The 13,804-nt window shown below is 40.8% G+C and overlaps 1 protein-coding gene across 5 annotated transcripts in view; it reads right to left on the bottom strand.

Annotated features, from left to right (window-relative positions):
• STK39 (serine/threonine kinase 39) overlaps positions 1-13,804 on the bottom strand; it is a 485,881-nt gene that overhangs the window by 103,080 nt on the left and 368,997 nt on the right. For all 5 annotated transcript variants that reach the window (XM_067741649.1, XM_067741650.1, XM_067741647.1 and 2 more), the window contains 2 exons: positions 13,604-13,666; positions 11,800-11,867 (listed from right to left, as the gene is read on the bottom strand). In XM_067741649.1, coding sequence (XP_067597750.1) covers positions 11,800-11,867; positions 13,604-13,666 — 131 coding nt within the window. The remainder of the gene's footprint in view (positions 1-11,799; positions 11,868-13,603; positions 13,667-13,804) is intronic.

Below are 13,804 nucleotides of genomic sequence, written 5' to 3'. Positions count from 1 at the left end.
TTGAGGAAGAAATCTCACCGCTCGTTATCTCCAGGAATATGGTAACTGAAATAACTTTGCAAACAGACCTCAGAATTATTCAGCTCTGATCAAGAGGACGCATCCTAAGAGAAAACCTTCCGTGATAAAACTGGAGAGGAGAATTCTTAGAGCAGCTAGGAAAGGTGGAATATAAAAAAGGATAAGAGACAGCCTCTGCAAAGTGACAGAAAGGATAACTTAAAACACTCAGGTGTTTGCTAAAATATCAGGCTATTGCCAGCCAAGGTATCTCAGGTAATTAACATTGACTTAAATGACACCAAATCTTCTTAAGGTACCCACTATTTTAAGACATTTTCTCTTCATGCCTATCTGTTCGATGACATTTAAAAAGCTCATGAGAAAGATGCAAGAGTTCAGGGGAGACGTGTAAGTCCCAGAAATGTGACCAAACAATTGGTCCAGCAATTAAGACTGACAGCTGGCCAGAGCATGGCGGAACTTACGATGAGAGAGAGGACGGCAAGGAGGCAACCCTCCGCAGGCTGATTTTGGGGTTCTATTCTTGGCACCGATAGTGACTGGTCACGTGACACTGCACAATTCACTGCCCTTCCGAGGTTAGATGAGAGCTGCCCTGAAAACATTCTGCAACAGAGCTGCAGTTGTGGGTAAGCTCCACAGAGACACGCCAGCTGCCACCTTGAAGCTGCCTGGAGGACTCAGGAAGACTTTTTAACAGGGAAACTTCTACTAGAGACGAGTCTGGAGGAAGAAGCGTAACACACCGACACTTCAAAACTCACAAGTTGAGACCTGGTGCTGAGACCCAGAGGCAGGTATGGCCAATGGATGCTGGTGACAACCCTAGAGGAAGTAATCCAAGCTGGATACATAGGCAGGGCAGAGGATGCTCCTGTAAGGATCCTCTTCCAGCATGACTTTGTTCATATCTCTGCCACAGAAACCATCTTGCAATTCTTATAGCATGGAGTCCGTATGTATTTTAAAAAATAAAATAGATTATACCTGAAGTATTATCTCACGTGGGAATTTCTGTAGAGAAAATCTAGTAAAGAAGTACTTTTTGTACACATTTCCACTATAACATCAAAAACTATTGTTCTACTGTAACATCTTCAGCCACATACATACATATATACATACATACAAATCTTGGAAGGCACCTTGATATTCAAAGTTTGTGGAAAATGCCTCTAGTTAAGAATCATTCAGTTGGCACTTGTGTAATACACATGTATTAAGGGTCTATCACCTGCTAGGCACTGTGTAAGGCTCTAAGAGAATAAAGGCAATCTGTCATCTCCTCCAACAGTTATGTCCCACACACATGTCACTTCCTCTAACCCCAGGCTGCTCACAGCAAGAGCCAAGGGAGGATTTCTTAAAGAACATGCACTGGAGGGAAGAACCCAAAAGAATGGCTGCAAAATGGAACTCGGTGTTTGTGTTCTACTGTTGTTAGCATGTTACACTCAGGAATCATTCATTTTGATGGCTTCTCAGTGCAGTGCCTAAGAACTCAGCCCTAACGAAGAGTAAGGAAGCAGTGTCAGCTGCCACATGGACAGTGACACCTCTTGCTGGCCCAAGTGCCACAACCAGCCCCTAGAATCCCCAGGTGCTTTGATACTGGGCTTACTCCGTTTTATATCTCCAGGTTTCTCAAAGTCTGAGAGCACTTCATCAAGGTCGAAATCCAATGCTAAAGGGGATTTTTCCACTGGGCAGTTTTAAAACATCATTTTTGCACATAGAAGGTTTCATATACTGCCATATTGAAAAACTGGGAATTCCGTAAATATCAAATAATACTTTTAAAGTAACATGTTTTGGCACACTCAGTCAAAATATAAAGAAGCCATCCAAAAGGACTGTGTAGATTTATACTCAAAGATATGAAAAGATATCAAAGACATTACTAAATAAAGCAGACCATAAAACATTATGTGTTTTGTGAAATAAAATATTTATACTAGGGCCTTCCCTGGTGGCGCAGTGGTTGAGAGTCCGCCTGCCGATGCAGGGGACATGGGTTCGTGCCCCCGTCCAGGAAGATCCCACATGCCACGGAGCGGCTGGGCCCGTGAGCCATGGCCACTGAGCCAGTGCGTCCGGAGCCTGTTGCTCCGCAACGGTGAGAGCCCCGCGTACCGCAAAAAATAAAAAATAAAAACTTATACTATAACATTATTAACCTAAGTGTAGAAAAGAGTAGAAGAATATTTGTCAAGAGGCTAGTAATGACGTATCTCTGGGTAGTGAGATATAGAAGATTTTATTTCTTGTTCTTTTAATTTACTTTGATTTTCTAAATTTCTAAGATGACCATATATTGCTTGAAAATACAGAACTCTATACATTCCCTATTGCTGAAAGTATTTGCACTTGCAAACATCTGCTTGCTCCACTGTCAGAAAGAAAATGACATTATCTCACAATGAATGGCTTTTAATTCTTCTATTTTGCTTCTCATGCATTACCGAATTTTTCTGAATACAAATCTTCCTTCCTTTAGCATGTTTACCAGCAGAAGGATTTTGTAAATGCAAAAGATCTACACCCTGCACTACCCTGTATCATCTCTACTTATACCATCTACCTATACCACACCACCAATAACACTGGATTAACATCAGAAGACCCAGTCTCCAGCCTAAGTGGACTATCTCTGTGACTGCAGGAAAGTTACTTAACATCCCTGATCTTGCTTTTTCACCTGTAAGCAGCAAACACAGGATGAAAGAAAAAAATTAAATCAGGCAAGTGATGTGACCGTGCTTTTAAAGTTGTAAGACACTACAGATGCTGACTGCTGTTTTCATCATCAACTTTAGTATCTCCTCTAAAATAATATTTTCAGGTATTCCTGTCATAATATTTAATGATGGGCATAACAGGAAACACTGTTAAAAGAATACTTAGGTAAAATGTCAGTGAGAAGACAGGTAAATGTAACAATCTTAAAAATACATGGGTTTCTAATGGCATTCAGAATGGAACTGAACAGAGCACGGCCACGGGGTCAAGTGGTAAACAGCAAGGACCAGCATGCTCAACAGACCCAGGTTCAAGACCCATCTCTGCTTCATCTGAGCTGGAAGGTATTGGACAAGTAACCCCCACGACTTTACGCCTTAGTCTCTCACCTGTGAGATGTCAGAAACAACAGTATCGACGTTGCAGAGGTTTTGTGATGATTAAACACGAAAATGCATACACAGTGCTTATCGCTGTGACTGGTCCCTTGTGGGAACCTCATCTTTCTGAAGGACCTCACTCACAATATAGCCAAGAAGTACAGCAGCGACTCCAATTCTCAGAGGAAAGGAAATTACCGGAGGAGAACATTCCAAAAAATTAAATGCTAAGTATTTTTCATACTAAAGAACAGTATTTCTAATAACTTGGCACCTACATAAAATACACACCACTCTACTGAAAAACAAACATAGTCTTCTCAGGAATCATTTAAGTCTGATAAGGCCTGTACCAAAGACCACAGCCTGACACTGCCCCTGGATTCAACCCAACCATTACTCTTCGCAAAACGTGGGTGTTGAAAAAAATAAACACTGGTTACTATGGGAACAAGTAATCCAAAGATAACATTCAGACACAAGGGCTCTCACCTTCCTTTAACTACCCAGAGCTCTTCTTTTCATCCGTCTTCTTATGGCATTTATCACTTTCTACCTTGTGTTAGAGTCATTTGTGCAGGGTCTGATCTATCTGCCTACACAGTAAGCTCTTCGAGTGCAGAGACCCTGTCATATTCAACTTTGGATTTTCAACAAAGCCTTGCACAAAGAAAGCCATAAATAAGTAGTTTGTTGGGGGGGGGGGGGAAAGACCATGTACTAAAAAGCACTGCCACAATTGGTCACTATGACTACACTACTTAACCTTTGGGGGAAAATTTAATCAAGCCCCCCAACCACTTGACGAGAATTAACCTGATTTTACAGACTAGAGAATCATTTAAGAATTCTAATCCCTCCTGAATGACGATAACATGGAATTAGAATTCAGGCAAACTAATGCTAAACAACATTGTTTTTAGCAGCTTCAGCCTTCTTTATGAAATTATAACTTCCTAACTCTACAGTTTACCCATATCTAAGTTCACCTTTTAAAAGAGAAACTAAAGTAATAAGTCAAAGTAAGTAATACTGTCATGCTAAAGGATTTTTGTAAAATAAATATCCTATTCCAGAGATCCTCTTCCCCCACAAAGAGGAAAACTATTTTGTTGGTCTAGGGTCTTTAATTGGCCCATCAAGGTCTAATGATATTCCTACATAATAACCAATTAAAGTCATTATTAGCAAATTGATGGGATAGACCAAAGCATCTATGTGTGATAACTGTCACAGTTGCCTTCAGCTAAACTAACTGCAATCCACCGGGCTGCACGGTCAAAGCGTGAACAGCACCCAACACAACGGAATTAACAATTTAACTGATAAGTTTATCATTTTTCCAAATCACTGAGCCTGACTCTAAGAAAACATGTTTTATGCCAAATATGACTATTCTATTTTATGAAAAATATACTAATGACAAAATATTTGTGCAATGCCTAACTCAAACCAGAAACTGTAATAACATCTACAGACAGTTACATAAATTATGAGGTGGCTCACTTGGGAGCTGGTATTTTTCTCCTCAGACGTAGAGGATTTCCTTATCTTGTACCTAAATTTATGACACTCATTTTTTTCGACAACATTACCATACACACAATGGACAAGAGAATATTTGCAGAAAAGTACATACATGGAAAAAGAAAAAACTACATTTTAACTATGTTCAGCATTTAACATGGAGATGTAAGGCCTAATCCTTTTTCTCCAACCTTACATATAACAGATCAGTTTTAAAAGCAAGTTAAAGCAATATTATATTTTTTCAAAGAAGAAATTAGCCTTTGTCTCCTCAGTCTTTTGCCTATGATCACCAGAATGAGAAGTGGAGAAATAAATATACTACTTGTAGCTAAAATGTATTTGTCTTTTCTTTTCAGAAGGTGGCGTTGTGAAAAGTATTTCCCAGTTTCCTACCTAGAGAATGAAGGTGAGGTTTACCCAGCATCTTGGAGAAGGAAGCCATATTCCTAGCAGGTAGGTCTATAAAATGCTATTTCAAAAAGAAAGTCAGAGTGACCTTTCCAAGAGATGGAGAAAGCAGCCATCCAAACAGCATTAGTTAACAACCGGTGAAATGCTGGCATGAAACGGTGTCTACTCACTAGCCTGTGGAGCACGATACACATACATGTCATGCCCAGATAGCCTCAGGGGATAAGAAAGGCAGGCACGCTGTTTCCTAACACCCAATAGCCACGTGTTGTCTCGACCAGTGACCCACAAGGACAGAGTGAGGGTATATTTGTGTGTGTGCGTGTATGTGCATATGTTTGCGTACGTATATAAATGTGTCTATATATGTACCATATACACGTCAGAATCTTGTGGTCTAGATGGAAATGAATGAAAAGGGTACAAAACAGCACATGGATTTCCTAAATCCGATCCACACTGGCCAGAACAACCTTCCAGCTTCCTCTCACACAGGGTGGTACAAGTGATCCAGAGTAGGTTTCACATGGGGACTGGGGTGTGAAGAAATTGTATGGCAGGGACCAACACCAGATGGCAGATTTTGATACTCAATGAGCATGTAACGTTGAAGGTTCTAAGAGAAGCTGGACCTATGAGGGGGTGCTGGTGGTAAAAGAAGAGGCCAGGAGACTGCCACCCCGCACACAAGAGACCACTGAGGGCAACTCTATGACCTGCATTTGTTCATGATTTAAAAAGTGACTCAAGCTGGGGCCTGTGAGGGTGTGCCCATAGAACCCTCTAGGAATGTTTTGAAATGCTGTGTTTCCATTTAGATGATGATCACACTCACACGCACTTATATTCTGGGACATCAGGATAATGTCCATTTCAGGGAACAAGCTACTAGTTCACTTTAAATTCACAATCCCTAACCTCAAGTGATCACCGGTGAAGCCTGTTCATCCTATCACATCTCCCTGGTGAATTGACTCTCCAGCTCTCCTACACAATTATCTCCTCACTTCTCCAACCTTGAACATCTTTTCCTTCCTCACTCTCAATGATGATATTCCTTACCTTACTGAGAGAAGAGAATTAACAGAAGAAGACTCCCACAAGCCCATACCCCAAATCACCAAGCTCCCTGCACCTCTGCCTGCTCTTCCATCACTGCGGCTGCAATGTCAAACAGACATCTATCCATTCTCCTGTCTAAGGCACATTCCACATGGATACCTGGGCATCATCCCTTCCCACCCACCTGAGGACATCAGACTTACAAACGTCCCGTCTTTCATTCCATTTTCCTTCTCTATTGGATCATTTCCAATAAACAATACTTTTAAAAAAAAACCCTCCCTTCATCCCATATTCTCATTGAGCTAACACCCCATTTCTTTGCTCCTCCTGTACAGCAAATTTCTAGCAAGAGTTATCCATACTAACAAGTCATCTATCTTTGTTACATTGTGCTTTCTCTCACCACTCTGTCCTGAACCCAGTTCTATCAGGCATTGATCCCCACCACTCCACTAAAATAACTCTTGCCAAGGTCAAGAATGGTTAAGAATGTATTGATATTTTGCCAAACACAATGGCGAATTCCCAGTTCCCATTGTACTTGATCTACTGATAACAACTGATGCAGCTTTTCACTCCTCCTTTCTTGAGACTTCCTCTGTTTGACTTACAGGACCACCGTATGCACCAGTTCTCAAATTTCTCTCTCTAACCCAGAAATGTATCTCCTTTGAAATCTAGGCTCGTGTACCTGAATGCCTACTTGACATCATGAGATAGATTTCCGCTAGACAACTCAAACTGAACTTGTCCAAAACCGAATTCTTGACTCTGCCCAAACCTGCGACTCTAACTGCCCTCCTCATCTCAGAAGACGGCAACTCCATTCATCTGTATTTTCAGGCCCAAACCTTTTAAGTCCTCTCTCCTCCATCTAGAATCTGATAATCGCTTGCCACCTCCATTACTTCCCTCCCTGGTCCAGGTCACATCATTATTTTTTGCGCCAGGGCAATAGCCAGCCAATGGGCCCTCTGCTTCCACCCTGAATGGTCTCTATATGGTCTAGTCTCCACGTTGTAACTCTTCTGCTCACAAACCTTCCACCACGGTTTCCCATCCACAAACAGTGAAATCCAAGGTCTTCACCACAGGCTATATGGCCCTACGTGATTCAGCCCCTGCTAACCTTCAGACCTCACCCCCCACCACCACTCTGGCCATACTGGTTCCCTGGCTGTTTCTATAACTACTTAGAACATCCTTCCTGCTCAGAATATTTGCAATCACTGTTTGCTCTGCCTAGAACTTTCTTCCTCCAAGCAACCTCAAGGCTTGGTTCCTCACTTCTGTCAGGGGTCTGCTCAACTATCCCTTTAACTAGAGAGCCCTTTTATGGTATGTAGAATTCTGTGATGGCTTCCAACCTTCCTGTCCCCTGGTGTGCATGCCCTACATAATCCTCTGCCCTGAGTGTGACCCGGACCTTTAAATATGATGGGCTGTCACTCCTGTGATTAAGTTATGTTTTATGACAAAGGTGCAGGGATTTTGCACATGCAATTCAAGTTCCAAATCAGTTGATTTCGACTTAATCAAAAGGGAGATTATTCTAGATGACACTGGCTTAATTAGGTGAAAAACCTTTAACAGAGGGACTGGGCCTTTGGAGTGCAGGGGAAATGTTCTCCAACTGCCCCTGAAAAAAGCAAAGTCAGGCTGTGAACTGTCTGGAGTGGGATGGCCTGTAGGAGCCGAAGATCTCAGTCCACAACTGCAAGGAACTGAATTCTGGCCACGCCCAAATGAGCCTGAAAGAAGACCTCAAGCTCCAGGTGAGCAGGTCTTAACTGCAGCCTGGTGAGCCACAGCAGAGGACCCAAGTAGGCCGAGTCCAGACTTCTGACCTACAGAAGCTATGAGATAATAAATGGATGTTACTTTAAGCCACGAAATTTGTGGTAACTTGTTACATAGCAATAGAAAACTAACATGCCTTCCTTAATACAGAACAGCACCCTCAGACTTTCTAGCCTCTTGATGAAGCTTTTCCTTCAGAGAACCTGATATACCGTATCAGTAATGCTCGTATTTGAATTGCTCCTCTCCCTACCTCTAGAATGTAAGCTCCTGGAGGGCAAGAAATTTGTCTTTTGTTTTTTTCCCTTATTGCGTCCCAGGGCCTAGGACAGTGCCATGCACAAGGTAGGTGCTTGATAAATATCTATAGGATGAATGAGAGTAGCTGCTGCTTACGTTTATATCAGCAGAGAGTGATCCCCAAAACTTAATAGCTTTTAACTGTTAACTTTCAAAGGCTATTTCTCAAATTAAAGTACAGTTGACCTGCAAACAACAGGAATTTGAACTGTACAGGCCCACTTATATGTGGATTTTTTTTTCAATACATACATACCACAGGACTACACAGCCCACAGCTGGTTAAAACTGTAGATGTGGAACTGTGTATACAGAGGGCCAGCTGTAAAGTTATAAGCAGATTTTCAACTTTGCTGGGGGTCAGTGTTCCTAACCCCTGCACGGTTCACAACTGTACAAGGATTGCCCTTAAAGGGGTCCAGCAACATACTGAGAGATTCATGAGTTCTCAAATGTAAAAAAACACGAATTTAAATAAATACCTTGTAACCACTGAACAACAAAAAAGATGCATATAAGCAATTAGGCATAAACATGTGTTTGCTAAAAATAAGTTATACTAAAATCCACTTCCATTTTTTGAAAATATCATTGATATGTCTTAATTTCAGAAATACTTTTAATGGATCCTGTTATGATAGCCTTTTGAATAGTCAGTTAAACGTTGACTAAAAGGCAGTAGAGTCAATAGGATTTGTTTTTGATTGAGCAACTATACCAAAAAATACTAGTTAATTATTGAAAGGCATTCAGAAAGTGAGCAGTTTCTAACAGATGCCAGAAGGTTCTGTCCTACTTGAACTGTTGAACACGATAATCAATGTTCTGGATAAAGGTGCAAAAGACAGGGTCATCAAATTGACAAGGGATGTATATACAAACATTGTAACTAATATAACACATTGACAGTCAGGAGTGAAATGTACGGTGGGCGAGCAATGAGTCAAAACCACCAGGTCCACTCTTATAGTGACAAATGCTAAGATGTGCACAGAGTTTTAAAACATAAGTTGCAGTTCAGAGTCAGCCTTGGTAGCCCTTCAAATGGAAAAAACACAATCAGAGGTTTTTGTTTGACTGTTGGGTCATGCTAAATTCATCACCAAAGTACACAGGTATTTCAAAAGGCAATGAAAACTTGGACTGATTTAGGAGAAATTTATAAATTTCTCTATTTAGGAGAAATACAGTGTGAACTGCAAAAAATCACATGATCTAACTACTGTATTCTAGCCTGCTCAGATCACATCTGGAGACCTACATTTAAATATGGGTGCTCCATTTAAAAGGGACAAGGTTAAACTGGAAAATAATACCATGAAAAGAGTTCTGAAGTTGAAGAGGTCTTAGAGTAAACAACGTTAAACAAATTCCTCTCCTGCAGAACTTCTTAGAACCTTTAATGTTAATGTTCCTTGTGATTTCCAAAAAAAGGTGTGTGTGTGTGTGTGTGTGTGTGTGTGTGTGTGTGTGTGTGTGTGTGTGTGTGTGTAATAGATGGATACTACCCGTTGTTTCTTAACTTATTTGAACATGGAACTCTTTCTTCATGGAGAATCTTTTAAGACTAGTGACCCAAGCCACGAACTCAGGAAAACCACCACCTAAGCCCATGAGAAAAAGGGTAACAAAAGCAGATACAGACTAAAAGTCAATAAGAGTAAACAAGGATGATTGTGAGGGGGATATAGAACTATATTGTGAGAAGCAAGGCTAAAGTTACTTTTGCTGTTTTGCCTAGGAAAGGAGAAGAGCAAGCCTGGCAAACAACAAACGGCTCTCAGAAAAATGAGAGAATGCAACTGTTTTATATTGTCCCAGTACCTAGAGCAAAACAATATCTGGAAATAAGGTTCAAAGTATGCATTTTAACACTCTTCAGGAGACTTATCCAGAGAACCTGATATGCGCTCTAAGGGTCAGAATTTGAGCCCAGAATAGGAAGGTCAGCTAAATCTTCAAGAGGACATAGCAATTAAAGCTTTTCAGTATCACAGAGGAGATCACAGAAAAAGAGTGAACTGAAGCATGCATGGGGATTGGGTAAATACCCAGCAGGGGCACTGAAGAAAAGACTCCTGCGTATGTCAAGTAGGAGGTTGGATGACTGGGCTCTAAAGGTGACTTCCAACACTGCATGCTCAGCGGCCTAGCCTGTAACCTCCGTAGTCTCGCTCACCCTTGCGTCTCAAAGACAAACACTGAGCCCCGCACAGAATTGCTTTCTCAGAAATATCGGTGAATACTTATAAGTGAATAAATGAACAAGTGAAAAATAAAAGGAGTACCTGTTTCCAAAGTCAAACGAAAAGGGAAAGGGCTATTTCATTCTCTGGAGACTGCTAGATACACTAACTGTGAATCACAAGCAAGGTTACTCTCAAATAGCAGGAAAATAGTCTTGTAATAATTTCACATCTTGACTTGGAAATCAACTCTGAATTAAACTGCACCAAGGGTCACGGTGAGGCTCCCACGGTAAGTATGGGAAAATGCACTGCAGATTGTGAATGACCATCAGGAGGAAGGGGTGATTATGGCGAAGATAATCTACCCTGACAGATTATGATAATTCAGAGGGCTGGAAACTAACCTTGAAAATGAATCCACCTTATATAGCCATGGCTCTGAAAACGGCCCATTAGCCATGTGTTCTAGTTGTTTAATTGTCAAAGGAGAACATATTTTAAAATGCCTTCAAAAACGTGACAGGGAACTCTACTCAGTGCTCTGTGGTGACCTAAATGGGAAGGAAATCCAAAAAAGAGGGGATATATGTATACGTATAGCTGATTCACTTTGCTGTACAGTAGAAACTAACACAACATTGTAAAGCAACTACTCCAATAGAAATCTTTTTTAAAAAATGTGACAGTGATTGACCTGGTAAGTTCAGCTATTTACAATTAAGTTCAAGCAAATTTCTTTTGTCTTGAGATTCCAAATTCTTAACAAAGAATGCACATTCAATTGACCTTATTTTTAAAAATCCTTGAAATAGAAAGCTTTCATTCACTAGATACAAAGACTAGACTGTCAGGCACCATATTTGTATCCATTTCCTGGAAGACTAAGGGTTCTTTCATAATATATCTATCATTTCTCCACAGTGGCTGATCAAACCTGTCACTGAAGAATGTTCTGAACAGGCAACTTGTCGTACAAGCATGGTTTATTTCTGTCAGAGACTGACTGCTGAAGTGAGAAAGAAACTCATTAAAAATCTCTTACTGTGATCTAACGTAAAAAAAGAAAAGAAAAAAAAGAGAAAGAAAAACTCAAGGAAGAAAAGGCAAGGAAAAAAAAACTTAATGAAGGGTACACTGAGCCTGCGAATACACTCACATGGTGCTTTTCTTTCTTATTCTTCTTGGGGAAGCAACTAGAAGAGAGCAATTAGTCCTGGGAATACAGCACCTACAGGCTATTTGGGGAGATCAAACAAGGTAACAATTTTACTTTATGCTAATATTATGAAAAGCTAAGGAAGGAGATCAGAATATTGTACTATACGTAGGGAAAGTGATGCAAAATAAACAATATTATTTACCTTAATCTTAAAACTAGGTTCACGGCACAAGAAGCTTCTCTGTAGTCTTCACTAGCATTGAGTAAGCCCTTTAAAAACAAAACAGCAAACTGTTATAAACTCGGGAAATACATGCATAAAATCATGATAGCCCTTGACTCATAGAGCCCTTTCTTCCTGGAAATTTCAAATCTAGCTCTTTACACATGCAGGTCTTATTTGTCCACATAAGACCTCTGTGTGAACACTAGAATGGTGTCTACTTCCCATCACAACTGTGGATTCAAATGTTTCATACAGAAAGCCTCAGTAGGAGGACGGGCCCTAGGAACAACTGGTATAAGCAGCAGTTAAGTCCAAAGGAAAGCCATCTAGAGGGGAACCTTGCAACCCGAGCCGTGGACTGTACCGACTGGGCCTGGGTGATGCACAAAGGTTGCGCACTTTAAACCTCATGATGCAGAGGATGGAGGAACCTAGTAGGTGACGCCACAGTTTACCTTTCTCGCCTTTCTCCCCTAGAGTCTATTTCCTTGAACACAGATCATCAGTTATGACTGCCTCTGCTACACAGCCTCTCCCTACTCCTACCAATTCCTGGACATGAGACATTCCTACTGGAGTAGAAAAATAACGGATTTTAGGTCAAGACTTGGCTCTGCCGCTGACCAGCTATGCGACTGTGGGCGAGTCATTCTCCGGACTCGTTTTCTCATTTACAAAACGGGGATAATACCTGCCTCAAAAGTTTCCTGGGAGAACAAAATAATGTGTATGAAAATGAGTCAAACTATACCATGTTACTTACTACTAGGTATCCTTATCCCTTTTCCCGTTTCCTTTACTCTTTGCCTTGTGACCTGTTGTTATCCCTACCTTTCCTTTTATCATTCAACCAATCCCTACAGTTTACTTCAAGGTGTTTTACTGAGTTGCCCAATACAATGTAAAGGCTCTGCCTCTAAGCAGTTGTGCAACCTCGGCTGAGCCACTTCACCTCTGCAAATCTTTGCTTCCTCAGGTATAAAAGATAAGGGTCAAGGACTAGATGTCTAACCTGCAATCATGAAATCCCATCACTCTCTCTCCTCTGCATACAGCTGTTTCATAAAATACACATCAGGTAGAACAGAAATAAATTTAAATGGAATATGCAGCTTTGGAGGGAAGATGTGATCCTCCGGCTGGTAATACTTGAAAGTATAACCACTTTGAGAGCTGAAGGGCTTGCCTATTAATTACACAGCAAAACCAGAACGGGGGCCTGCACTCTGGTTCTATGTCCACAGGCCCTGCCCTGGATAGCTCAGCATCCTTCATCAGCACCCGACACAACTCGTGGCACACGTGTTCTGTCGTATAACTTTTAATATGAATTCATTCACAGTCACTGGACTATTATTTTTACAAGGCGAGTTGTAGAGATAAATTGGCCCATAAAATTCAGTGATAAAAGAATTATAAAAACAGTTTAGAAATCCAACCAGGAGCAAAAAAGAAAAGTATCAATTAATTATAATGTTTTGTGGCTGGAATCTAGCAGAATGGTGAGTCATTTTCTTTCCTTTTCTCACTTCACACAGTACCAGCAATTTCAAAAGCAGTCTGGTAATCAATTCTTGCTCTTGAACCTATCATTTAAAGGTTGGAGGCCCTGAAAATCACAGTCAATAGTTACAGTCCTCTTTTCTCCATACTTATTAAAAAAGTGTTTACAAGCCCCTGCTTTGGAAGCACCACCCTGATATTGTCTATCTTTCTAAAATGTCAGGTTTTGTTAAAAGAAAATCTGTCTACAACGTAAATGACAGGCAGAGAAACGTACCTGAGGGTCCTGCACAGACAGGGACTGTATCTGCTTGGGTATGCTGCTGGCGTTCACTGCGATCTGTTAACAGAGCCACCGTTACAGCACGTAAGAACACCAAAATAAGACGTTAAGCTCAGTGTGGTTACAGTAAGTCTCAGTTATCAGAGACAAAAATCTTAAATAATTTAAGTAATTTTAAAGCACCATTTCCCAGAG

Source organism: Pseudorca crassidens, chromosome 6 (assembly GCF_039906515.1).
Source record: "Pseudorca crassidens isolate mPseCra1 chromosome 6, mPseCra1.hap1, whole genome shotgun sequence".
Classification (NCBI taxonomy): Eukaryota; Metazoa; Chordata; class Mammalia; order Artiodactyla; family Delphinidae; genus Pseudorca; species Pseudorca crassidens.
This window is presented reverse-complemented; position numbering and strand designations above follow the sequence as displayed.